Genomic DNA, 27,636 nt, shown 5'->3' with positions numbered 1-27,636 from the left:
TGTTATATTATGTTATGTTAAAGTATAAATTAACTTAAAGTTAAGTTTAAGTTAAAGTTAAAGTTAAAATCATTTTAAAATTAAAGTTATATTCAAGGTACAGTTATGGGAACGCTTAGTTAAAATTAAGTTAAAGTTATGTCAAAATTAAATTAGAGTTATGTTTCTGCTAAGTTAAGTTGAAGTTCAGTTAATGTTAGGATACAGTTATGTTGAATTTAAGTTAAAATTACGTTAAGGTTATGTTAAAGTTATGTTAAAGATAAGTTAAGTTAATATTAGGTTATAGTTAAGTTCAAGTTATGTTAATGTTAAAGTTATTTTAAATTTAAGATAAAATTTAAAGTTAAGTTAATGTTAGGTTAAAGTTATGTTAAGTTTGAGTTAAAATTAATTTGAGGTTGTGTTAAAGTTTAGTTCAAGTTAAGTTAAAGTTATTATAAAGTTAAAGTTAAGTTAAAGATCTATTTAATTAATGTTAGGTTACAGTTAAGTTCAAGCTATGTTAATGTTAAAGTTATTTTAAATTTTAGATATAATTTAAAGTTAATTACAGTTAAGTTAATCTTAGGTTAAATTTATGGTAAATTTTAGTTAAAATTAATTTAAGGTTATATTAAAGTTTAGTTCAAGTTAGTTTAAAGTTATGTTAAAGTTAGGTTAAAGTTATTATAAAATTAAAGTTAAGTTAAAGATATGTTAAGTTAATGTTAGATTAAAGTTAAGTTAATGATATGTTAAATTTAAGTTTAAATTTATTTAAGGTTGTGTTGAAGTTAAGTTAAAATTAGGTTAAAGTAATGTTTAAGTAAACAAATAAGTTAATGTTTTGTTAAAGTTAAGTGTAAGTTAAGTTATAGTTACGTTAGAGTGAAGCTAAAATTAAAATAATTTTATAATTAAAGTAATGTTCAAGGTAAAGCTATGTGAAAGCTCAGTTAAAATTAAGTTAAAGTTATGTCAAAATTATGTGAGAGTTATATTAATGCTTAAGCTAAGTTAAGTTAATGTTAGGTTAAAGTTATGTTAAAGTTAAGTTAACATTAAATTAATGTTATGTTAAAGTTAAGTTAAAGTTAAGGTTAAGTTAAGTTAAAGTTATGTTAAAGTGAAGTTAAAGTTAAGTTAAAGTTAAGTTAAAGTTGAGTTAAGGTTAAGTTAAAGTTACATTAAAGTTAAGTTAAAGTTAAGTTAAAGTTAAGTTAAAGTTAATTTAAAGTTAAGTTAAAGTTAAGTTAAAGTTAAGTTAAAGTTAAGTTAAAGTTAAGTTAAAGTTAAGTTAAAGTTAAGTTAAAGTTAAGTTAAAGTTAAGTTAAAGTTAAGTTAAAGTTAAGTTAAAGTTAAGTTTAAGTTAAGTTTAAGTTAAGTTAAGTTAAAGTTAAGTTAAAGTTAAGTTAAAGTTAAGTTAAAGTTAAGTTAAAGTTAAGTTAAAGTTAAGTTAAAGTTAAGTTAAAGTTAAGTTAAAGTTAAGTTAAAGTTAAGTTAAAGTTAAGTTAAAGTTAAGTTAAAGTTAAGTTAAAGTTAAGTTAAAGTTAAGTTAAAGTTAAGTTAAAGTTAAGTTAAAGTTAAGTTAAAGTTAAGTTAAAGTTAAGTTAAAGTTAAGTTAAAGTTAAGTTAAAGTTAAGTTAAAGTTAAGTTAAAGTTAAGTTAAAGTTAAGTTAAAGTTAAGTTAAAGTTAAGTTAAAGTTAAGTTAAAGTTAAGTTAAAGTTAAGTTAAAGTTAAGTTAAAGTTAAGTTAAAGTTAAGCTAAGTTAAAGTTAAGTTAAAGTTAAGTTAAAGTTAAATTAAAGTTAAGTTAAAGTTAAGTTAAAGTTAAGTTAAAGTTAAGTTAAAGTTAAGTTAAAGTTAAGTTAAAGTTAAGTTAAAGTTAAGTTAAAGTTAAGTTAAAGTTAAGTTAAAGTTAAGTTAAAGTTAAGTTAAAGTTAAGTTAAAGTTAAGTTAAAGTTAAGTTAAAGTTAAGTTAAAGTTAAGTTAAAGTTAAGTTAAAGTTAAGTTAAAGTTAAGTTAAAGTTAAGTTAAAGTTAAGTTAAAGTTAAGTTAAAGTTAAGTTAAAGTTAAGTTAAAGTTAAGTTAAAGTTAAGTTAAAGTTAAGTTAAAGTTAAGTTAAAGTTAAGTTAAAGTTAAGTTAAAGTTAAGTTAAAGTTAAATGAAAGTTAAGTTAAAGTTAAGTTAAATTTAAGTTAAAGTTAAGTTAAAGTTAAGTTAAAGTTAAGTTAAAGTTAAGTTAAAGTTAAGTTAAAGTTAAGTTAAAGTTAAGTTAAATTTAAGTTAAAGTTAAGTTAAAGTTAAGTTAAAGTTAAGTTAAAGTTAAGTTAAAGTTAAGTTAAAGTTAAGTAATAGTTAAGTTATAGTTAAGTTATAGTTAAGTTAACGCTTAGTTAAAGTTAAGTTAAAGCTAGGTTAAAGTTAAGCTAAAGTTAATGTTAAGTTAACGTATTTTAAAGCTATATTGAAGATAAGTTAAAGTTATGTTATGTTATGCTCAAGTTATGTTTAAGTTAAGCTAAAGTTAAAGTAATGTTCAAGGTCAAGTTATGTGAAAGCTAAGTTAAAATTAAGTTAAAGTTATGTTCAAATTAAGTTATGTTAATGCTTAAGTTAAGTTAAAGTTCAGTTTGACGATCTTCGAATTTCCCTGAAGTTCTGTGTATTCCCAGAAATTCTGAGAATTTCTCTGAAGATCTTCGAAGTACCCTGAAGCACTAAAAATTTCTCTGAAAGTCTACAAAACTTCCTGAATTTCTGTAATTTTTTCTGAAGCTATAAAAATTTATCTGAAGATCTCCTTTAAGTTCTGCAAATTTCTCTGAGGATCAACAAACTTCCCTGAAATTCAGTATTTTTCCCTGAAGTTCTGCCAATTTGCCTAAAGCTCTGTGAACTGCCCTGAAGTACTGAAAATAACTCTTAAGATGTACGAGGATCTTTAAATTTATGTGATATTCCCTGAAGTTCTGTGAGTTTATCTAAAGTTCTGCGAACTTCTCTGAAATTCTGTTCTATTAATTTCCCTAAGGAACTAAAAAATTATCTTAAATTTACGAACATCACTGTGGTTCTGTTAATTTCTCTGAAGATCTTCAAACTTCCCTGAAGATCTGTGAACATCCCTAAAGTACTGATTATTTCTCTAAACGACGACAAACATTGCTGTAGTTCTGTAAATTACTCAGAAGTTCTACGAACTTCCCTGATTTTCTTTTGATTTATCTAAAGATTTCAGAACTTACCTGAAGATTTTTGAACTTCCCTGAAGTTTTTTTTAACTTACCTGAAGTTTTTTAAAACTTCCTTGAAGTTTTTTAAGCTTCCCTGAAGTTTTTTAAACTTCCATGAAGTTTTTTTTTTTAATTTCCCTAAAGTTCTGCTAATTTCTCTGAAGATCTACGACCTTCGGTGTAGTACACAGCAAAAAAAATGTAATATCGATCAATGTAATTCGAGCTGAAGTATGAAATAATGATGTAATAGCAAAAAACAGATACAATATTACATCAATGGATGTAATTTAGTTCGCAAAATCGATGTACATCGTACAACGTTATATTACACAACCGATGGATTGACCTGGTTGCAGCAGTTTGGATGTAATATTCAACAACTTTTTTTTCTGTGTAACATCTTCAAAACAATTTCAGATTATTCTGCGTTCTGAAGCAATTTTTAAACGACTTCAATTCGATTTTTGATCAGATGTTGGTCCTCAGAATAATTCCTGACCTCTTCGAAGAATATCTCAAGATTTTAATATCTAATCCTTATCCACCTGACCACTTCGAATATTTTCGAAACTACTTTATTTGAATTTCTGATCAGTTCTAGGTCTTCGAAAAAAATCCTGCTTATTATGATCTCTTGTAGTAATATCCGAAAAGTTTCAATTGAATTATTGATCAGTTTTAGGTTCTCAGAATAATACCTGATCAATTTGGCCTATTCAAAGAATATCAAAAGGACATCGTTTGAATTTCTGTTCAGCAGTAGGTCTTCAGAATAATTATTAACTTAAATTAAATTAAATCCCGCAATTTTCTGATGTTTATAGAACTACCCTGTTCTAGCAGTTATTCGAACTTTCCTGAAAATGTACATTTACCGCTGTACCGTTATGCCGCTGTCCTGGAGTCATTGGGTTCGGCCCTGGCTCATAGACATTTCAAAGTCAACAATGTCTGCATGATGTTTATACATCGGTTCAAACTATGCGTATTGATAAGTTTTCTGAAAAGATTTGGATCTAGGTACATAGTTTGCTTTGATAGTCTTTCACAGTTTCTCTAGCATTCTCTAGTCTTAGCTCATTAGACTTTAAAAGCTGTGTTTTACTTATTTCCCCTTTTTCAACCGCTCATCTTAATTTTTACTTCAAAATCCTTGGAAAAATCTTCAATTCGGCTTTATTTTCTTGTTTATTTTCTATCGGTCTATGTTCTGCAACCGAGTGGCAACCACTAACGCCAGGGAGGCAACTGAACACCTGGACTCATCAACTCAATGGCCAGGACCCATGGCTGTGCTTCTTTTCGAAGGAAGGCATGACACCACCAAAGCAACCAAGGAAGTCATCAATCACCACCAACAGACGAGTTTCCTTTGTGGTTCGACACATGGACGGAGCATTTGTGTTTTGATAAAGTATATAAATGATTGGGGTATTTCACTAAAATTTTACGCGACCCCTAGTTTTCACTCTGCCACAGACCTTAAGGGTAACCCTCATTAGATCCTCTTGCGTTGCATTGACGTAAATTTTACAGTTAGACAATATATTTAGCTGCCGCTTTACCGCATTGCGTCAGATCCGGATCTAATGTGGGTGGCCCTGTAAATTTGGAAACTTGATCATGTAAACACTAGGCATCATTGTCTGGTAGTTCGTTCAAAAATGATACAACAATCGTCAAGCTCGCTGTAACGTCACCTAGTGCCTCGTCATCCACGAATTGGCGCCTATGTCAGTAGTCTAATAACTCTTAGCGCGCTGATGGCATGGTTCCAATGCCGCATAGAGAGTTGCTACAATGATATTAGGTTAGCTAAGGTCAGTTAACTGACTGGTGGGGAACGGGAGCTTTAGCAATGACTATTATGTATGCATTTCTATAACGTTATCTAACAACAATGGTGTGTACTGTTTACAAAATCATGTTTGTAATTCTAATGTGTTGTATGGTTGAAAGCATTTGAAAAAGTTAGATTCTGATGTTTTGCACAGTTGAAAACTTCAGAAAACAATAAAATTTGGGTACAATTGAAAGCATCTGAAAAATGACTGATTCTAATATTTTGTACAACTGAATACATTAGAAAGCATCCATATTTGAAAACATCTGAACAACGTTTAGTACATAGTACGTTAGAACTGTTTCATACATTTGAAAACATCAGAGAACTATAAGCTGTAGGTACAATTGAAAACATCCGAGAAAAAAATTTGTTTGTACATATAAAAACATCCCAAAATCGTTTGATTCTAATGTCACACGATTTAAATTCTTGATGTCAAAACAACATTACAATAGCAAAATTTTGTTCGAAAATGTTTAATGTGTTGGATGTGAAAATACCCATGATGGGTATTTGATACTTTTTCTTAAACCGGAAGCCACAAACTTGGATTTCAAAATGGCTTTCGTTATCGATTTCGGTCTCTGGAGATAACCCTGATTAAAAAAATACTCATATTGATGGGTATTGTACAGTATTTCCCACATTTCATAAATCGGAAGCGGCCATTTTAAATTGTAGCCGGATATCGATTTTTGACCTCTAGACCTCGCTGCAATTCCAAAAATACCCATATTGACGGGCATTTTATAGTATTTCGCACTTTTTCTGATACCGGAAGCCACTATCTTTCATTTCAAACCTCGACCTCGGCGTCACCCTGATTCCAGAAATATCCATATTGATGGATATTTGACGTATTTCCCTATTTTTCTAAAACTGGAAGCAGCCATATTTGATTTCAAAATGACGTCGAATATCAATTTCCTCTAGACATCACCCCGATTTTAAAAATACCCATTTTGATAGATATTTGACAGTATTTCCCTATTTTCTGAAACCGGAAGCGACCATCTTCGATTTCAAAATGGCTCAGGAACCTTTTTACGTCACCCCGATCCCAAAAATACCCATATTGTTGGTATTTGTCTATTCGGATGTGGCCAAAGTGGTTCTAGGAACTAAATTTGAGTTCCATTGAAACAGAAATTGAATTCTCATGTAATTTGATATGTCGCATGATGGGTTTGACCTTAATCAGATGATGGCTTCTTCCACCGGGACACCCGGAATGTGTCCGGATTAGGCCAAAGTGGTTCCTGTTACTAAATTTGAGTTCCTTTGAACTAGTCTATGAATTCTCATGTAATTTGATGTGTCGCATGATGGGTTTGACCCTAATCAGATGTTGACCTCTTCCCCCGCGACACCCGGAATATGTCCGGATGTGGCCAAAGTGGTTCTAGGAACTAAATTTGAGTTCCATTGAACTAGTCTTTGAATTTTCATGTAATTTGATGTGTCGCATGGTGGGTTTGACCCTAATCAGATGTTGGCCTCTTCCCCCGGGACACCCGGAATATGTCCGGATGTGGCCAAAGTGGTTCTTGGAACTAGATTTGAGTTCTATTAAACCAGAAATTGAATTCTTATATATTTTGATGTGTCGCATGATGGGTTTGACCCTAATCAGATGTTGGCCTCTTCCCCCGGGACACCCGGAATATGTCCGGATGTGGCCAAAGTGGTTCTTGGAACTAGATTTGAGTTCCATTGAACCAGAAATTGAATTCTTATGTATTTTGATGTGTCGCATGATTTGTTTGACCCTAATCAGATGTTGGCCTCTTCCCCCGGGACACCCGGAATGTATCCAGACGTGGCCAAAGTGGTTCTTGGAACTAGATTTGAGTTCCATTGAACTAGTCTTTGAATTCCTGTGTATTTTGATGTGTTACATGATGGGGTTAGTTTGTAAGATATTATTGTTAGGTTAAGATCTATTTAATAAAAAAAAAAAAACATATGTTAGTTATAAGAATAAGATAAATAAAGATTATTGATGAAGTCATGTTCATGCTTCAACAGTTTTTATTTTTATTAATTTAAAACCCATTGAAAAAGAAAATGGTGGTGAACAACCGGAAGCGCGCCGGGGCGCCTGGGGGCGGACAAAATGGCCGAAACGATCAGTTTTTTGACAGGTATCGTTTTCGCCTCAGGCGCCCAAATGTTGCAAATATGGTCGCCCCCGGCGCGCCGGCGACCAAATTTGGACCAAGCGGCGCCGCGAGGTTCGAGTCGCCCAAGTCCGCCCCGTCCGCCGAGCGGTCCGGGGGCGAGCCGTGGGCGACTAGCCCGCTGTATGTGGGTACCGATAATGAAAAAAATAATCTGGCCACTCTGTTTGCCAGTAATCGTGTCAGTGCAGTTCTAGCCGTTGACCTAATCATGCTGATGGCCTTTCTGACCAAATCCTGTTTTGATACGCATGCACAATCTCGTCGCGCTCTGTTGGAGCCGAAAATTGGTTCAACGACCCTCGCACACAGCTGTCAGAAATTTTCTTATCAGTGGCCAGTGTGAAAACTGTAAACATTGCGAAAAAGTAGTTTCCCTATCGAAAAAGGGGTGTTTTCTCCGTTTGTGTGTTTTTGTAGCGGTAAAATTCGTCTTTCGCCATTCCCGGACGATTGGTGATGCGTATTACGACATCCCCGGGCGAGCAGCAGCGCGAGCAAAACCGTAGCAGCAGCGTTTTCTGCCGTGGCAACTCGTTGGGCGGAATGGCTCCGGCCAAGCTGAACTACCGGATTTCGGTGTCGACGTTCTTCGCCAAGTCCCATCCGAGCGATGAGTGCTGTGGAAGTAATGGACTTCCGCTGACTCCCAATTCGATTGGAATCTATGGCCGGTCGCAGCTGCTGAGGGGGGACGCATTGAAGCACGAGAATCTTTGTGAGTATTTGGATGTGATCCGGGGGAAGCACGAGCGGACGATCATCGTCCAGGAGTATGCGGGAAGTCCGCTGACGGAGACTTTTATCGGGGAGAATAATAAGCAGGAGACGTTGCTGAGGATTGGATTCCAGGTGCTGAGGGCGTTGAGCCATCTAAATGGGAATGGGTTGATGTGTCGGAACTTGGAGCCGGTGAATGTTCTGATCAGTCGGGCTTTTTGTGTGAAGCTGTACAACTATGGGTTGTATTATATGACGTACGGGGGCAAGTACGTGTCGTTTCCGATTGGTAATGTGAAGTACCTTGGGCCGGAAGTGCTGTTGGGATCGAGGGAGAATATCAAGAGTGACGTGTGGTCGCTTGGGATGATTCTGGCGGAGTTGGCTCTGGGGTGTAAGCTGTGGGACACCTTGAAGGTGTCCCATATTACGAGGAAGGTGCTTAGTTTGGTGAATACCGGGAATGTGCTGGAGAAGATAGCGCGGGAGCATAAGAAGATGGAACTGTACGAGGGATTGGATGCGGCTCTGCGGCGAATCATCGAGGTGTGTCTGACGGTTTCGGTTGCGAGGCGTCCTCAGGCGAAGGAATTGCTGGAGGATCAGGCTTTTGATTTTCTGAGGGAGGAATGTTTTACGGCACCCGATCCGGTGGGGATGACACTGTTGGAGAAGCACTCCGACAGTCTGGCGGAAATTTACTACCTCTGGCAGCTAGCTGGTGGGGATGTTCATCAGGAACTGAAGAAGGAAGGGCTCATCAAGAGTGAGGCCCCGATTTTGTCGTTGCCTGAGTAAGAATTTTAAAATGGGTGGTTGCTTTTTTGAGTTCTAATTTTCTGTTAATTCTAGCTTGATCCTTCTGAACGGAAAGTCAATCTCACCACCCAAGAGCCAAAGTTTCCTGCATGACAGTCGTATCATATTTCTTAACTTTAACATCCTGCTGGAGCGCTTCTCCAAAATACCGGAGGAAGAATATCTCCCGCTGATCTACACTACCAATGCCTATCTGGAATCTCCCTTTTTCAAGACGGATCTCCCTTTGGTTATTCGGGAACGCGACACCGTTTACCAATTCCATCGAATCATGCTTCTCAAGACCCTGCTGCACGGCTACCCGTACACCCAGGACTTGTTGAAGAGCTTCGCTAGCAAGGATATTCCTCCTCCGTTCCGTGGCCACGTTTGGGCTTGCCTGCTGGGTGTGGTGGAAAATGGGCTATACGAAAAACTGGACAAGTGCAGTCCAACTCTGACGGATCGGCAAATCGAGGTGGACATTCCACGGTGTCATCAGTACAACGAACTGCTCTCGTCACCGGAGGGGCATGCCAAGCTGAAGAGGCTGCTGAAAGCCTGGGTCACGGCTCATCCGCAGTATGTCTACTGGCAGGGGCTGGATTCCCTGACGGCGCCGTTTCTCTATTTGAATTTCAACAACGAAGAACGGGCCTTCCTCAGTCTGTATAAGTTCATTCCGAAGTATCTGCATCTATTTTTCCTGAAGGATAACTCGTCGATCATCAAGGAGTATTTGGTGAAGTTTTTCCAGTTGATCTTTTTCCACGAACCGAAGCTGGCGAAGCACCTGCATGGCATCAACTTTATTCCGGAGCTGTACGCCATTCCGTGGTTCCTGACCATGTTCAGTCGTAAGTGTATGGCCTTGGGCTGGAGGCTTTTCCTATTTATTCGCTTCCAATCTAATTTCAGACGTATTTCCGCTGCATAAAATATTCCACCTATGGGACAAGCTGATCCTGGGGGACAACTCGTACCCGCTGTTCATCGGCATTGCCATCCTGAAACAGCTGAAGAACACCCTACTCAAGTCGGGCTTCAATGAGTGCATTCTGCTGTTCAGTGACCTGCCGGACATCGTGATGGAGACCTGCGTGAACGATTCCGAATCGATGTACCAATTCACGCCAAAGAGCATCACCTACCGGAAGTACGCCCTGCACGAGGAGGATCCGAGCGATTTTGTAAGACCATTAACGGACTGATTGCAAGTTTGATTTCTTTAATCGAAAATATTGGCTCTTCCACAGGACCTGAAGTACTCGGTCGAAGACCACGGTGAGGTCCAGGCGGAACTCTACCCCCGAATCAGCAAGTACGATCTGATCCGGCTGCTGCGGGACCGGCCGGCCAGTGCGTGTGTTCTGGACCTGCGAAGCAATCTCGAACACAAGAAGGTGGCCATCGAGAACAGCGTCAACATTCCGTTCAGTTCGGTTTCGTTGAAGGAACCGCGCTTGAATGCGCTCAATGTGCCGAAACTAGAGCGCTATCTCCGGCGAAAGGTCGTCGTAATCGTAAGTACATCGCACGAGAATGCACTGCTCTTTGCCAAGTTCTTGGTCGACTGCCACGTTCCTTATGTTTGCGTGCTGAATCGGGGCTTTGAGTCTCTGTACCGAACGGATGATAAGCTGATGCTACAGACGTTCGATTATATTAATACGCTGGCCAAGAGCGTACCGAATGTTGCTAATTTTGTTGAGTCGTAGGTGGGTTAAATTTTCTGCTTCGGGGAGTGGCTTGACGTGATATATACATTGTAACTACTTATTATTATTATTATACGAGTGTTTATTAAGCCATCGGATGTTGCTCATTTGGGAAAGAAATTCCAGAGGCTAACGAACAAGACAGAGAGAACCAAATTTAGATGTTTTAAACATTTTAAATTCAAAATTTACGTGCCTAGGGAATGGGCCCATCGATAAAAATCTCCTATTACTCATTTTTTTTTTTAAATATTTGTGGTTGCTTGTGAAACATTGTCAAAAATTGATTTCTTTCGGAATTTATGTAGGGGCCCAATGTTGTGGAAACTTAGGGGACATTACCACTATATCGTGAAATTTTGAAAAAAAAAATATGATTCATAACCAAAGAATACAGCCAACTTCACAAAACTCGAGATTGAAGAAATAATCGACTTATAGAAATATGCGGTTGAAGGATACCTATCAAATCTATCTTTTGATATGGTTTTATCACTCGATAACGACTCGAATAATTGTGGACAGTTCATCGTGCTAAGGTGTGATCCTTCATGCCAATTTAAATTGTGATTGAAGTTCCGAATGCGTCTTCAGAAAGAAAAGAGGACATATTCAGTCAATGTATGCATGAATTATTAATTATTAGCAAAATATGAGTCTAACATTTTTCAGCTCCCAAGCTCATCAGCAGGATTGATTTTGTAGAAAACATCGTTTACTTGGAGCCTAATTCACATTGTAAAAAGTGATGTGGGAAGCATACTTTTCAGGCGTTAACTTTCAATATTCAACTCTGCAAGAACATCAGCCGTAATGTATACTTTAGTGGAACGAATTTACTATCACGTCAGGGATGCCAGATTTGAAGACATGTCTTCAGTTTAAACTTACATTTGAATTTCTGTGAAGACATTTTGTTTTTCAATACATTTTGAAGTCTTTTGAAAATATATTTATTTGAAAATTAAAGTATATTTTGGTGGGCGTGAGGTTTTTTACAAGACAACATTTTGCCTTCACAAACAACTTCTTGAAAATGACAAGAGCAAAAGCCTAGTCAGGTTTCAAAATAGACGGGGAAATTTCGAATGAAGTGATAATACTTCAAAGAAAGTGAAAGCAGCATTGAAAAAACATTTCATAGTTTATTGTTGTTTATTGTTTATTGAAAAATTCAACTGACAATTTGTCTAAATGAATAAAACTTAAACTAAATAGTTACGGTCAACGGTACGGAAAAGGCCAAGTAGCCGATGACGAAATACGTCAGCTGATACATTGAAGTAGAACATATAAAAAAAGTTGTTGAATTGCCGGCTGATTGCCCGAATTTGCTCGTGTTGTGTATAATTCCGGCTCCGTGGTTCCAAAAACAGAAAGTCGCGTTGACGAAGAGACATCTCAGGGGCATACATATTTAGCTGTGACAGCTGTGTTGGACAGTCAATGACACCCGTAAGCAGCTTTCCAGCCAACATAGCTTGAGCAACCGTCCGTCTCACCGCTAATGGCTCGATTCCCAGGAGACGGCAACGCTCCTCGTACGGTGGCAAGTTGTTGTTGTTTATTGAAAAAAGTTCGTTGGGTCACGCCAGTTGAGGAAACGAAGAGCATATCTCACAAACTTGCGTTGAACGGATTCAATTCTAGTGATCCAGCTAGCATGGAAAGGGCACCAAACAACTGAACTTGACTCCAATAAGGATCGCAGAAGCGAGCAGTAAAGTGACCTGAGGCATAGCGGGTCACGAAACTCGTCGGCAATTTTGAAAATAAACCCCAATTGTCGATTAGCTCTGGAGATGATGTCATTGTAGTCGATTCTGAAAGTGAGTCTGCAGTCCAAGGTAACGCCGAGATCCTTTATGTGTTCTACACGAGCAAGACAGTGTCCGTAGAGAACATGATTGGTTCGATTTTTCGGTGATAGGAAATAATTTTACATTTTTCTATGCTTAGACTCATCAAATTTCTTGAGCACCAGTCAGCAAAAATATCTAACATATTCTGGAGATCCCAGCAGTCCGAGAGGCTTTTAATAATTTTGTAGATTTTCGTATCGTCTGCATAGAAAACGCGGCATCCTGATGGTATCAGCAAGGCGACGTCGTTTAAAAAGATCGAAAATAGTAGCGGTCCTAGGTTACTGCGTTGCGGGACTCCCGAGTTGTTTGAGAAAACATCCGATTCCGACGCGCCAATCTTGACATGTACATAGCGATTCACCAAGTAATATCTGAACCAATCCACAGCAGTTGACGAGATGCCTGTGAAGAGCTAAACTCTACCGGGAAATCACCCATTGCAGGATAACAATGGTACACTCGGATACACGTCTTACCTGCTCAACACTTTCACACTCGAATGATAGCTTGCGTCCAAACCATCTCTGTTGAATGGTGCCAAGTCGATACAGAGGGTTCACGTTATAGAGTGGCGAGCAGGTATGTTGACTATACCCACACAATGCCAAGTATCACCAGCTTGGCCAGCAAGATATTATGGTCCACCGTGTCAAATGGAGCTTTTAGATCCATATACGCAGTATCGACTTGCCATCCTGAATCCATGCATCGCATACAGTTTGAAGTGAACTGCACCAGGTTCGTGGACACGGAGCACTTCGGGTAGAAACCGTGTTGTTCTGTATCGATATAATTTTTGCAGCGTGCACTTATCAGAACAGAACAGAGCACCATTTATGATAATCTCGACCAGTTTTGAGCAGGCACACAGGGAGGTGATTCCACGATCATTTGCGGCATTCCGTTTATCTCCTTTTTTGTACACTGGGAACAAATAAAAAAGTTTCCAGCGGCAGGGGAACTCACATTGCTGTGCCGAGAGATTGAATAGCCTCGCAAGTTGAAGGCAGAGATTGGCTACAAAAAGTTTTAGAACTGATGACGGAATGCCGTCAGGTCCGGCGGCGAACGAGAGCTTCATAGTTTGCGTGTTGCGGCTATCACCATGTCTTCTGAAATGCGCGTTTTCGTTCGAACCGTATTTTCCATACAAAAAAAGTTATGCCCTTGAAATTTTTCAAAAAAATTTAGCATGGAAAAGGCATCTCTGATCAAAATGACTAACGTCTAAGACAAAGTTGTAGATGAAATAATGACTTTCGGACAAGGGGTAATCAACTCTGCACACTGCGCCGAAACACAGCACGGCACACTATTTGGCTCTTCAGGGCAAACGTTGACAAGTAGGATACATTCAACATAATGTAAAACGGCATCACTGTCGAAAGTTGACAATCGTTGCTAAGGTTGACTTCTTTGTTTACTCCAATGGGCTTCACATTGGGTTCGGATCCCAAGGAAAAATGCTGTGAGTTTTGTCTGCACCTGTCTGCACCATAAAACTAAGTTTATCTCATCCGATTCGTAGCGAAAATCCCAGCGGCTCTTGGTTTCGTCCAGAATAGCTTCACGCCAACAGCGTTCTTCCACACCATGGTCGGTCGAGAGGGTTGATACGACTTTCAAGATGGTCAAAATGGGTTTCCTCCAGCAACGGTTGGTCAAATGCCTGTAAGATCGTCCAATACGACGGTACGGTGTGGAATGCGATCGGCGAACTAAATGGACAAAAATCCTCTGAACGATGGAGGATTTTGTTATGTTTTACAAGGTTGTTATGTAGAATGAACGATAAAGAAAAAAAAACCACGTCATAGGGGGTGTGTGTGATGGGTTTTGTATTTCGGCCAGGTTTGAATCCCGGTCTTGCCAAAGGTCTTCCGGGATGAAAATTTTATCATTTTCTCCTACGTTGTTCCTTAGGTATCCTTGCCAGTCATTGGTTTCAATTGGTATGGACTTCGATGGGAAATCCACAGGACTTTATAGGGATGTCCATACAAGTCTCAGTACTTATTGGGGGATGCCGATACGTATTAACCCCAAATATTCCATTAATAGGAACAGATCAATGCAATCAAAAATGTAATTACATTCTATTCCGTGAATACACCCCATCACCATCGATCCAATCTCCACTTTTCTGTTGCACTAGTTCGTCTAAAAAAAAATCCGGTCAATCATTTATAAGGCCTTGCTCAATCTTGAAAGTGTATGACGCTTGACGACACTAAGTAATTTGCTGTTCGACAAGATCCCACGGGCGTGCAGATGAACAACAACAACCACAGGGTACAGTTGAACCATAGAGGTAGCTCTAAGACCAGAAGGTTCCGAAGAAATGTGCTCAACTTTTTGGCCCAGCTCTGGTACACTCTTCGGTCCCAAGCTAATCGATGCACCCCTCGAAATATAGGAAAATCCACAAACCCCTCATTTTATCTGTAAAACTTTCATAGCGAATCAAAACAAACTGGAATTTCGACAATAATGGGGTACGTTAATCGATTTGATTGGGACGAATGGCTAGTCAAGTAGTGAGCCAATTTAAATCGTTAGTTTCCACCGGTTGATACTATCTTCGGTCCCAAGCTAATTGATACACCCCTGGAAACATAGGAAAATCCACGAGCCCCTCATTTTATGTGTCAAACTTTCATAGAGAACCAAAACAAACATAGTGTAGTACCAGAATTTTAACTAAAATGGGGTACGTTAATCAATTTACTTGGGACCAATAGGCTAGTCAAGTAGTGAGCCAATTTTAAATCGTTAGTTTCCATCCGGTGGTTGAACTGCCGATGCGAAGTTTATCTGGATCGTGCACCATTTCCGAGGTATGACACATATGAAGTGGGGGGACATTTGATGGTTTTCACTGGTGGTACATTGGCCATTGGTGGTACCTTGTGGAAGGTATCACATCTGCCAAGGATCGTGAGCTTGATAGGCTTGAACATGTGTAATTGGGTGATGGTAGGAGACATCACAATCTGCGATACGATAGGCTTGGGTGATGTCTTCGAGGTTGCGTAGATCTGAATCGATCAGAACTGTTTCGAGGATGTTGTTTCTAGGGTGGGAGTGAACTTTCGTCCGTTCGAGTTCTGGGTTTGATTTTGTCGGGGAGCATTTTACTGGCAGCTGGTGAAAATTTCGTCCACCGCCCGTTTCTTGTGGATGGGTCGTATAGGTTGTATTGCTTCCAGTTCCTCTTCCACTGCCCAATCCGCTTTCATTCTAATGAGAATGAAGCTTAATGTTTGTCATGAACCATTATTAGATAAATTTAAAATGTAAACACATACACAAAAGTCTAACTTCAGGGTTGCCAAACTCATGGGATGTTGACACACTGTTGGCACTGCCAACACTCTTGGCACAGACTAAAGTCTGCAGAGTTCTTTTCTGAGAAAAGTAACCATTTTTTTTTACTTATAAAAAAAAAATTAAAAACCCTAATACTAAAAAATAGCTTTTGAAATATGCAATCTTTTCGAATGTTCAAAACCACTGACACTTGAAAACTGACTTAAATCGTACAACAAAAACTGATCGCGCACGGGTGGGATTCCTACGTTGTGTTGATACGAAAAGAAATAAAGCACACCGATTGTTCGGCCGTCCTGCCATGGCGGAGGCATGTGAGATCCTGTTTATTGTTTTATGAGGTTTTGTAGTCTGTAGTATCGATACAGTGTGTAAGGTAAATGTACATATATATGACGTTGTACAAACAAAAACTTTAACTGGTAGTTAAAAATACGCCTAAATGTAGGCAGCAAATAAATTACAGTCGAATTTCACTCGTTGTGCTATCTCTAAGTGGGCTACTTTTTAGTTCGGCTCCCGTTAGCCCACCTAAATCGAAGTCAAACAGATTTATTTTCGAGGGGCTCATGGATGAACAATTTGGATAGTTGCTAAACATTTTTGATGATAATAGACAATCGATGTATCCGCAAGCAATTTTCAGTTTCGACAGCTCAGCCTAACTAACGAAAGCCTTTCACTAAGTGGGCTATGGGTTTAGCCCAACGAGCGAAAGTTGACTGTATTCACATTAAATCATTTTTATGATAGTAAATCCACAGACAAACAGACGTATCTTTTTGAATAAGTTTATCTTGAAAACATTATACAACAACAAAATAGGACCTCAGTAGCGACATCTCTCGAGCTTCTCGTGGAAAACAAGCTAGCTCGCTAAGTTTGCAGTCAATGTTGCATGCAAGGTAAACAGAATATATAGAAACGTCAAAGTGATCCGACACTGCGGTGAGCAGTTCGCGGAAATGATAATATTCAAATCAATCGTTAAATGCGTGAACAATTGTTTAAAATGAATAGTTACGTCTGTTTGTCTGTGGTAAATCGTTCATTTTAACGAAATCCGATTTCAGAATTGGATTCAGCAATACAAAATTATGTAAAATAAGTAAATTCGCCGAACAGCACCAGAATAAATGGTGAATATGATCGGATTTTACAAAACAGTTAAAAGTTGTAAATTTTATCACTTCCACAATATTGAACAGGGACCTCCCTTAGCTCAGTCGGTAAAGGCGCAGCTACAATGCAAGACCATGCTGGAGGTGGCTTGGTTCGATTCCCGGTTCGGTCTAGGAATTTTTCGGGTTGGAAAATTTCTCGACTTCCCTGGGCATAGAAGTATGATTGGACTTGCCACACAATTATACCAATGCAAAAATGGTACAGGCATCGAAAACTCTCAATTGATAACTGTGGAAGTGCATCTAGCACACTAAGTTGAGAGCACGCAATAAGCTAATATGCGATATGCAATAAGCTTGAAATGCGTAGAAGAAGAAGAAGAATATTGAACATCTAGAGCGGTAAATTGCATCGATTGTTAGGGAAAACGTTTCAAAATTCCTGTTTAAAACTACTTAATAAAACGCTGAACAAATTATCTTTTGGGAAATCTAGCCGTAGATCGGATAAATTTATCAAAACAACTAACTTGTTCAAGGGTCGAAAACTAACTCTCGATAAACATTTCAAATGGTCCTATCTGCTTTGATTGATTCTCTTTATCGACTTTCTCTTTTCATAAACACTACTATGCAAACATATTTCGCGCTAATTCTACCACAGTTAAAGGAGGTTCTTATTTAGCTTCCAAAACGTCAAATACAACAGGGAAAGGTGTTGCAGCTGAGTTATTGACGAAAGAGAAAGTCGATGAAGAGAATTGATCAATGCAGATAGGGCATTTTGAAATGTTTATCTAGAACTGACATATTAATTTATTTTACTCTACTGCTACAGAAAACCATAGCCTGCTGTTGATCAATGTTTGGGCAGTAGCGATCATCGATTGCGGATAAAATGGTACTTAGTGTCCACATGCTTCGAGCGATTGTTGATGTTCGATGACTCCAACTGCTTTATGCAGGACTGGTCATCCTCATGTACGGAAAAATCTTGAAGTAGCCGGACAATCCCCGTTAGCTTACGACAGCACTCAGCGAGCACCACAAATTTGGCTTCGAAACTGCTTAGCGCAATGCAGGTTTGCTTGCGCAATGCCCAACAAATCGATCCACCGCCGTACAGAAACACGTATCCAGAATTGGATTTTCGACTGGCTGCATCACTGGTCCAATTTGCATCCACGTAAACCTCCAATGTCGACTCATCGGCTTTCAACGAAAGTGTGTGGTCCTGCGTAGATCACAAATACCGCAGGACACGTTCCGCTTCTGTCCAATCAGCTTGCGATGGTGAGCTAGTTGAAGGTCCCAAAATCGCTACAGACGCAGCTATGTCCGGTCGAGTATTCACCGCCTCATATAACAGACCACCGATTAGGCAGCAGATATTTCTCCTCCCTCTTGTTTAGGTGGCCGGGATCCAGGGAAAACTTCGATGGCTTCGCTTGATCCATTCCAAATTGCACCAACAGCTTCTGAATGCAAGACTTCTGATTTAGTTTGAATGACTTACCATCACGCTGAACTTGGATGCCGAGGAAATTCTTGATGTCTCTCAGAGATGTGACCATAACATGGTTGTTGAGGTCCTTCATAATGGCGTCATACTCTTCCTTGTTGTGGCACTCGACGACAATGTCGTTGGTGGATGGCAGGAAACTCATCTGCTTCAGTACTCCATCGATCTTCTTGTTCCAAATGTATCCGGCTTGCCTGAGTCCGGGCAGACCTTTCCTGTTGCCGCATGTAAACGGCTTCTTCCAGTTCTCCGTGTAAATAGGCAGTCTTTACATCGACATGTTTCAGCAGCATACCACGCTGGCCTGCGACTGTCAATAGTGTCCTGAACGAGACTTGACGAACCACCGGCGCGAACACCTCATCGAAGTCCATCCCATACTTCTGCGAGAAACCTTGCGCTACGAGATGAGCTTTGTAGTGCACGACGTTGACATCCTCGTCCAGCTTCCGTTTATAAAGCTACTTGCAGTCTACTACATTGCGATCCGCGGGCAATGTTGATTGTGTCCAAGTTTGATTTTCACTAAGCGCCTGGATTTCGTCGTCCATTGCAGCTATCCACAATTCCTGCTTCTTGGGAGGTTCTCGGCTCGGGAATGATCCTTCGTATCATACCCGTAGTTTCACGGTACCGCTGTGGTAACGTTCCCTTTGTGTTGCGGCTTGACCTTCGAGGTGTTGCTTCTTCATCGGAATAGATTTCGACCTCCTCCTCAAACGTGCTTTGGTAATCATCATCTTCTGCTTCGGTTGTATCTTGTGGTCTTACCGACTCGTACTCCACGATTGCCGGAGATGGTTGACTGATCACGATTTCATTGGTAGCTTGGTTGATGAATCGAAAAGCATTGTGGTTATCCGAATAACCAACAAACCTGAGCTTGATTGCTTTTGGTTCCAGTTTGGTTCGTTTCACTCCTGGCACGTGAACGAACGCTGCACATCGGAACCTGTGAATGTTCGTGTAGTCTGGTTTTTCAGTAATCGTGATGGCAAAGAGATATCCCATCTTCGCGTCGCTTAACATACATCGTACCATTTCAACGATCGTCCGGTTCTTGCGTTCCGCAACTCCATTCTGTTGTGGTGTGTACCTTGCGGTGTGTACTCTGGGATGATCCCGTTCGTTCTGTACAACTTCTTCAATCGTTGCGCCTTATATTCGCCGCCTTGGTCTGAGCGAATGACAACGGGCTTCCTTCCAAAACGATTACATACCATGTTGACATACTCCTCGATCTTGTCCGCTGCCTCGGACTTCTACTTGAGGAAATAGACCACGGTGAACCGACTGAAATCGTTGATCATTGTGAGAAAGTACCTTGAACCTCCTGGCGACGTCGGATTCATCGGGCCACAGATGTCTGTATGGGTGAGAGCGAGTAACTTCGTTGATTGTTTTCCTGCCTTCTTTGGCAACGGTTGTCGTGACAGGTTACTCTCCGCACGCCCTTAGCCAAATCTTCGCGTACCACACGCTGGATCGCTTCAGGGTCCCTATGTCCTAGCCTTCGATGCTACACGTGCACACAGTCCTTGGGATGTTGTGCGGCGTGTATTGCTTGTTGCTTGGCGATTTTCAAGTAGAACAATCCTCCAACTCTTCCTCCGCACTTGATAACACTTCCTCCGTGACTCCGAAAATGTTCCTTCAGCTCCCTTGGTGTTCAGGCGGCTAACCGAAACCAGGTTCGACTCTAGCTCAGGAACATAGAACGCTTCCGACAAGATGACTTCCTGTTCCTCGCCTCGGGCGTCTCGTTTCCGAAAAGATGATCCAAGTCTTTGAGGATTTTCGATCGCAACTAGCCATGAATGCGAACGGTGACAGCTTGCCAACTTTCACACTCTTGCCTTTCGGTGGAAGCTCCAATTGTCTTCCACCGCTCGGTTGTTTGTTTGTTTCCTTGGTTTCCCGGGTTGCTACCTTCTTTTGACGTAGGACTACGTCTTTCGGGAAGGGTGCCAATTCAGGGAAATGCAACTAAAATTGGTCAAAATTTAAGCTTGGCCAATAATCAATGGATTTTGATGATTTGTGTGTCGATCGATTCACCAGTGTTATAAAATTTGCGTGGTATGTTACACATTATAATTGTTAAATATTTAAATAGTTAACAATGAAGCAATATGAGGGGGTTAGAAGGAAAGAAGTAACTTTGATCGAATCTCTTTATCGACTTTCTCTTTCATTAATAATTCAGCTGCAAACAAATTCCTTGATTCGTGTGCCATTCTGGATGCTAGGTTATCAAAATATGTGGCAGAAATCTTGTGGTTATCAAAAAGAGAAAGTCGATGAAGAGAATCGATCAAAGTCACTTACACCCCTTTCCTTCGAACCCCCTCATATGGAAATATTGAAATGTCCCATACATTTGTTTCGACCGCAAAGTGCTCACCCTAACACAGCCATCAGAAAGTTGATCCCTAACGACACAAGCCGACACGTTGCACGTAGGACGGCTCAACCACGGACTTGTTCGCTGCAGCATTCCTAACAGCTCAATACATACACCTCACACCAATGAAAAAGTTAGAGGGTGGGGTACAAGACACGACCGCAATGTTGACGTAGGACTACGAATTTTTTGTTCGACACAGAGTTGAAGGAGAACGGACCCAATTTACAAGATGAATCGACATGACGCCACTCGTAAGTACCGTGACAAGCTGAATCTGGTCCACCTGTTGAAGAACTCAACATGTATCAAGGATCTGCAGAATATCCAGGCGCTGTTCCACATCGTGGTGATATGGGAACGGTTGAAAGTTGATTGTCGTTAAAAGAAATTGCCAAAAATTTGAAGCATCTAAGTAAATAGTCTTCTACCGGAAGCAAGGAGTTTCCAACGCACTGATTTCCATTTATCACAATCGTAATGTATTTACATTGCACAATATACTCCCTCAGCGTCTAGCTCCTTCTACTGAAATGCCGCTTTAATCACCTGTTCCGCTTCCTTCGCGTGCCACGAGCTGACCCCTACAGCCACGGTAGCACCTTCGTACCGTCCCCGGTACGTAATCTGTACGGCAAGAATATCAAAATTAGACACAATTCCACACAAACACCTCGACACCGACTCACCCTCTTTCCGCACATATTCTCGAATCTGGGCTGAACGAAACTCCACGCACCCATGTTTCGGTGTTCCTCTTGGCTCCAAACGACTTCCCTGACATTGCTGTACTTGGCCAGTTCCTCCTGAATCCGCTGCACCGGGAACGGACAAAGCGACTCCAACCTCACGATCGCAACTTCACCGTTCTTGCTGGCCAGTCGCTCATTGTTCAAATTGTAGTAGTGCTTTCCGCTGCAAAGGATAACCCGTTTGACCTTCTTCGGATCGCTGACTGCGCCGTCCCCGATCACCGTCTGGAAGAATGTTCCCGGGGCCAGGTCTGCGTGTGTCGAAACACACTCCGACAGGCGGAGTAAGGTTTTCGGGGCTACCACGACCAGCGGCTTCCGGAAGTTGCGCACCATCTGGCGTCGCAGAGCGTGGAAGTACTGAGCCGGCGTGGAAGGATTGATCACCTCGAAGTTGACGTCGTCTCCGTCCGGGGTGGCTTCCTTGGAGTCGGTCATCTGGAGGAACCGCTCCATCCGGCAGGAGCTGTGGTCGGAGGCGGCTCCGTCGAAACCGTGCGGCAGCAGCATCACCAGGCCGTTGCACACCATCCACTTGGCTGGAAGTTTTGAGATTAGGTTAAGTCAATGTTAGCGAAGATGGATTGGAGTGGCACTTACTTTCACTGTTGAGTACGAATGTATCGATAATGATCTGGGCACCGTTGAAGAAGTCCCCGAACTGAGCCTCCCAGATGATCAAGTTGTTCGGGTTGTCGATGGCCATGCCGTATTCGAAGCCGAGCACGGCCTCTTCCGATAGGATACTGTTGGCCAGCTCCAGCTTGCCGCCGGCACCGCCGTTCAGGTCGTTTAGTGGAATGTAGATTTCATTGGTGTTCTGATCGACGAACATGGCATGACGGTGGGAAAATGTTCCCCGTCCAATGTCTTCGCCACTGATCCTCACATTGTAGCCCTGGTACATCAAACTTCCCATGGCCATGGCTTCCGCGGTGGACCAGTCAATGCGGTTACCTTCGGCTACTTTCTTCAGGCGGGCTTCGACGTGGTGCTTTCGCAGGTGAGGATGAAGGGCAAAGTCCGGTGGGCAGTTTACGCTGGTTCTGGCGATGAGGTTCAGTAGACTGTAGTCGATTCCAGTGTTCCACACGGTAACTTCATTCCCTGCCTGCTGTATGCCAGTCCACTGGTGTTCGAAGTAGCTTTTCTCAGGTTGGTAGTCGTTGAGGTTCTGCAGTTCGGAGTTTAGGTAATCGTGGTGAGCTTTGACTGTAGTGTCAACGTCGTTTTGGGTGATCTCTTCGGATTCAATGAGCTTCTTGGCGTACAGATCTGGGACCGAGCTGCGGTTGTGGATCACGTTGTAGAGCAGTGGACTGGTGAACGTGGGGTCGTCCAGCTCGTTGTGACCCCAGCGTCGGTAGCAGTTCAGGTCGATGAAGACGTCCTTTCCGAATTTCTGTTGGTAATCGAAGGCCAGCTTGGTGACCTTGGTCAGTGCTTCCGGGTCGTCACCGTTCACGTGGAATACCGGAGCCATGATGCTCTTGGCCAGGTCGGATGCATAGCGAGTGCTTCGTCCGCGGTCGCCGGGAGTGGTGAAACCTACCTGGTTGTTGACGATCATGTGGATCGTGCCGCCGACGTCAAAGTGGGGCACTTCGGCCATCATGAGACACTCCTGGTTGACTCCCTGGCCGACGAAAGCTGCATCACCGTGCAGTTGGATGTTCAGGACTTTTGAAGGTACCGAAGGATCGTTGTGATAGGGTCCGTCCTGAAGGGAGAGTTGTTTGGCACGGGTCTTACCCATTGAAACTGGGTTGACTGCTTCCAGGTGGGATGGGTTGTTGAGCAAGTTCAAGTGGATCGTTTTACCGTTGATGTTCAAGTTCGTTGAGGTATCTACGAGGGAAGATTGCGGCTTCACAGTACGATTTTATCAAGAGAATTGATCGACCAACTTACTGAAGTGATTGGTGATATCACACATGGCTTTCACGTCCGGAGGAAACTCCGACAGTCCTTTGTACTTGCGGAAGATCTTGGCTGGTCGGGTCTGGAACAGGATTGTCAGGACGTTCAGCTTTCCACGGTGTGGCATTCCGACGACGATGTTGCTCAAGTTCGCTTCCGCGGTACAAATGAACAACTGCCGGTAGAATGCCATAATACTTTCGGCTCCTTCGCCTCCGTATCGCTTGACGGAGGGGAACTTGGTCGCCAGGAAGTTGTCGAAGGCCTGTGACTTTAGGAGTAGTTCGGCGATTTCCTTCTTTTCCGAGACATTGAGGTTGGTGTGGAACAGTTGTTCGTAGTTTTCTGCAAGCCATTCGCGCTCCTGTTCGTTTTCGATGTACGCCAACTCGATGCTGGCGGTTCCGCAGTAGATGTGCTGTAGTAGTTGCTCGAGCTGTTCGACGGTCAACGCTGAAGGCGGATCGGACGAGTTGACGACACCCAGCGGATCGATTCGATCTGCTGAGGAAAGTCCATAGCGGGAGTAGTCGAGCAGATGGCTGCAGTCGTCTGTTGATTGAATGAAGGGTACCGGATTGATTGCGGCCACTCGGTGAGCATGATTCCGGTAGGATTCTACCCAGCGATAGGCGTTGCTTTTCTGCACCCGAGCATCGATGATGCGCTGGTTCACTGGAAGGAGAAAAATCTTGTAGATTGCTGCTATCTATGATGGGGGTTGATCCCACTAAACAATGTGAGTTGGTGATAAGGAGCAATCAGCACAAATCGCGATTGCACGTTACTCTTGAGTAATTCGCTTATTTGCTACAATCTACCCTGCTGCTTTCCAAACCCGGAGAGCTGAGAATGTAGTATTTTCAACAACTATATCGCGACCGAGATAAGGAATCAAGACGCAGAACAAACAAGATTTTGGCAGTGGTTTTAAATTACAGCCCAGCTGGTCAGCAGATCATGAAAATGTTGTTCATACTTACATCGAAATTCCTTCACCGGTTTCGGTTTGAATCCGAAGACTCCCTTGGTACTGTGATACTGTCTGCAGAGAACTCGATGCATTCTGCAGGACGGGATGGAGATCTGCTGCAAAATCACTAATCTTAGTTTCAATTTCAAACCGACCACGTAGCAACTCCACTGGCAATCCAACAACCTATCTATCTACCAAAGCACTGGAGCGTTGTCAAGTCAGTGAAGGAGGAGATAAAATACTGACGGTTGTTGTTTTTGTATAGGGGCTGGGTCGAGATAGATTTACCTGTCTACCTGGCGTTTGCTTGCTTGGGAACGGAACGAGAGTTCAAACGAAACTGAGAGTGTTCTGTGCTCTGTGTCGGATGCTCTGCTGCTGGCCAGCAGTTTTTGAATGGTGGTGTGACGTGCACACATATTGAATCACATCGCACATTTATTATCGCGCTTTCTATTTTGAGCCGATCCGGTGAGACAAGTACCGGCAGGGAGTTGTTTATGAAGGGCGTGAACACATTGCAAACGGCAGCAAACAAGCTGCGTGTGCAGTGTTGTATGAGTGAGCATGCCATGTGGGTCTGACCGGTGGAGGCTCGTTCGGTAGAGTTCAAAGCCGGAAGCATGTTCTGAACGAATCATATTCAGGGTTGTTTACTTGCTGTTGATCAATATGAATGGAATAATTTCCGCTATGATGCTCTTATCTCATTTTAATTTGCTTAAGAGTGTTCCGAAAAAATACATTAGTAGTTTACATAGTATTTCATTATAAACGGAAAAAAACTAATCAGAATGTGGATTTTCGTAGAATGATCGCACTTTATATTTACAGGGTTGTTACGACTACCCGGATTCCGCGACTTTCGCGATTTTCGTGATTTTTGCGGATTTGGCACAGATTTGCATCTCAGAATTCGTCTGGCATGAATTTGGCACGGATTTTATCCACTTAGTGTAATTGTAGACTTCATTCCAATGATTTCAAAACGTTTCTATAATTCTCTGATCGTATCTATCACCGTTCAATATTTTCGTTTCTCAACAATCCTTTTCATGATATTGGATATTGGATATTGGTCTTGGAGTGCTCCTTAAATATCTCCTTCTATTTTCCTCCCGATTCTCAATAAATTCTGCTCAGAACCAGCTACGAATTCATTTCAGAACTTCCTTCTTCTGCACAGTAAAATTCCTTTGAATTCATCTTAGAATTTCTTAGGACATTATCTTTTCGTGTACTTGCGCAGAAATACTTGTAACCAACTTTTACAAATTCTAAGTATTTTTTTTAATGTGTGCTTTTATTTTGTGTACAGTCACGTCTCTAGAGTAGTATGGTTAGTAAATGCTATTAAAAATGTTATTAGGTTAGTAGAAAACGTCCAAAAATTTGCACAGATGGAGCTACTCCAGTTATCGCATGTGGTGTAGAGTTGTGCATCAGCAGAAACTTACGTAAATCCCAGACCCAGTCTAGACTACCTGATTCCTGGCTAATTTTTAAGTGTTTCAGAATCGTTATATTCGCGCGCTCAACTTCACCGTTGGCCAGTGGCCAATACGGAGTTGTTCCCCGAAGCTGGATACCGTACTCTCTGCGATATGTTGCTAGCTCTTCCCTTATGAATTGTGGGCCATTAGCGGCCTTTATTGATTCTGGGATGCCAAATCTACAGAAAGATTCATGTACGGATAGTACGATTGGCTGTGATCTGTTTCATTACCACAGCTTCGGTGAATCTACTGAAGTATTCGACTATAACAAGTTGATTGTGACCAGACAGCAATGGATCCATGAAATCTACAGAACCAGTTCGGAAGTAGACCTGTGCGCCGCTGCACCACGCCACCGCCGCCGACGATTTTTATACGCCGCCGCCGCCGATGAAATTGAACCGGCGTGGTGCCACAGTAAAATGGTTCACGCCGCCGAATAAATTTATGTCACGCCGATGAAAATTCCGTAACATTTTTTCGGCTGAATGCATTTTGAAGGCGTTGAAATTAGAACTTGTGTGCACGCTCGTTCGTGGCTACTAAAAATTGAGTGAAAACCACTCAATTTATTTAAAACCAGATCTCCTCTAAATTGAGTAACATAGCCAGAACTGAATTTGGACTAAAACGGCTAGGTATTTGTTCATGAGTTATTTTTATTCATTCCCATAACCTCAAATGAGCGTGTATGAGACAGCAATTGTCACTTAGTATTTTGAAGTTTGTTCGCGCTTTCTCTATGTAGGACACAGGGATGAATCATTATTTTCCTCCTGCTTGCACTTGTTCGTAATAGTTTTTTGGTGCGCTGATCAAACGTAAAACATCTCAGTTAAGTGATTTCGTCTCGATGAGCGAGATGTATAGGTGAGGCAGAAGGAAACTAGCTGACTCTTTCTTTCTCTCGATCCGACGAAAACACCGAATGAATGAAACAGTGCACTAGAGTTTTCTCATACCCTAACAACGTTGTAGGTGGAGATATTCTATGCTTTTGAAAAATTAGAAAGCTGCAGTATCGTTGCAGGAAATCCAACAAGGCTCCAGGGATCGATCGCATATCAGCAGAGATGCTCAAAACTGACTCCATGCTATCCACTCAAATGTTGCATCAACTATTCTGCAATATCTGGGACACCGCGACTTTTTCGGATGCAGGGCGTCTTAGTGAAGGTCCCAAAGAAAGGGGATCTGACTGTGTGCGACAATTGCCGAGGCATCATGTTACTGTGTATTGTTCTCCAAGTTCTGTGCCAAGTTATCCTGAATCAGATACAGGAGAAGATCGACGCGACTCTCTGGAGGCAGCAGACAGGATTCTGTGCCGGAAGATCTTGTGTGGACCATATTGTCACGCTCCGCATCATCATGGAGCAGGCCAATGAATTCCAAGACTCCCTTTATTTGGTATTCATTGACTACGAAAAAGCTTTCGACCGACTCAATCACGATAATCTGTGGGGCACCCTGAGTCGCAAGGAAGTCCCGGAAAAAATCGTCAACCACATCGAAGAGCAGTATCAGCCTTTCTCGTGCAGAGTTCTGCATAACAGAGCCTTGTCTGACCCTATCCTGGTGTGAGACAAGGATGTATACTATCACCGCTACTGTTCCTCATCGTAATCGACGAGATCATGGTGGGTGCAATCGACCGTGTACTGAACTGTGGGCTGCTTTGGCAGGCTATCATCATGAAGCATCTCAACGACTTCGATTTGGCTGATGATTTTGCTCTACTAGCACAACGGCGTTTTTGATATG

The 27,636-nt window shown here is 41.4% G+C and overlaps 2 protein-coding genes across 2 annotated transcripts; one reads left to right on the top strand and one right to left on the bottom strand.

The window, feature by feature from the left end:
- The first annotated feature begins 7,603 nt into the window (after nt 1-7,603).
- LOC135700121 (TBC domain-containing protein kinase-like protein) lies at nt 7,604-10,548 on the top strand. The gene is made up of 4 exons (XM_065220517.1): nt 7,604-8,761; nt 8,820-9,622; nt 9,684-9,955; nt 10,022-10,548. Exons 1-4 carry the CDS (start codon nt 7,707-7,709, stop codon nt 10,481-10,483), a joined length of 2,592 nt encoding a protein of 863 aa, XP_065076589.1. The 5' UTR covers nt 7,604-7,706; the 3' UTR covers nt 10,484-10,548.
- A 10,665-nt stretch (nt 10,549-21,213) lies between these two features.
- LOC135700120 (probable 2-oxoglutarate dehydrogenase E1 component DHKTD1 homolog, mitochondrial) lies at nt 21,214-24,654 on the bottom strand. Its single transcript, XM_065220516.1, has 5 exons — nt 24,384-24,654; nt 23,392-24,075; nt 22,081-23,328; nt 21,418-22,019; nt 21,214-21,355 (listed from the first exon to the last, which is right to left on the bottom strand). Exons 1-5 carry the CDS (start codon nt 24,463-24,465, stop codon nt 21,254-21,256), a joined length of 2,718 nt encoding a protein of 905 aa, XP_065076588.1. The 5' UTR covers nt 24,466-24,654; the 3' UTR covers nt 21,214-21,253.
- Between the last annotated feature and the right edge of the window lie 2,982 nt (nt 24,655-27,636).

Source organism: Ochlerotatus camptorhynchus, unplaced genomic scaffold (assembly GCF_037179485.1).
Source record: "Ochlerotatus camptorhynchus isolate MF236.1 unplaced genomic scaffold, CSIRO-AGI_Acam_v1.1 ptg000129l, whole genome shotgun sequence".
Classification (NCBI taxonomy): Eukaryota; Metazoa; Arthropoda; class Insecta; order Diptera; family Culicidae; genus Ochlerotatus; species Ochlerotatus camptorhynchus.
The sequence above is the reverse complement of the archived record's forward strand: the minus strand, read 5'-3'. Positions and strand labels throughout refer to the sequence as shown.

Coding starts and splice junctions, on each gene's coding strand:
- LOC135700121 (XM_065220517.1), top strand. CDS start 7,707: ATGCGTATTACGACATCCCCGGGCGAGCAGCAGCGCGAGCAAAACCGT. Junction 9,623..9,683: donor GTTCCTGACCATGTTCAGTC/GTAAGTGTATGG, acceptor ATCTAATTTCAG/ACGTATTTCCGCTGCATAAA. Junction 9,956..10,021: donor AGGAGGATCCGAGCGATTTT/GTAAGACCATTA, acceptor GCTCTTCCACAG/GACCTGAAGTACTCGGTCGA.
- LOC135700120 (XM_065220516.1), bottom strand. CDS start 24,465: ATGCATCGAGTTCTCTGCAGACAGTATCACAGTACCAAGGGAGTCTTC. Junction 24,076..24,383: donor ACCGGTGAAGGAATTTCGAT/GTAAGTATGAAC, acceptor TTCTCCTTCCAG/TGAACCAGCGCATCATCGAT. Junction 22,020..22,080: donor ATTCGTACTCAACAGTGAAA/GTAAGTGCCACT, acceptor CAAAACTTCCAG/CCAAGTGGATGGTGTGCAAC.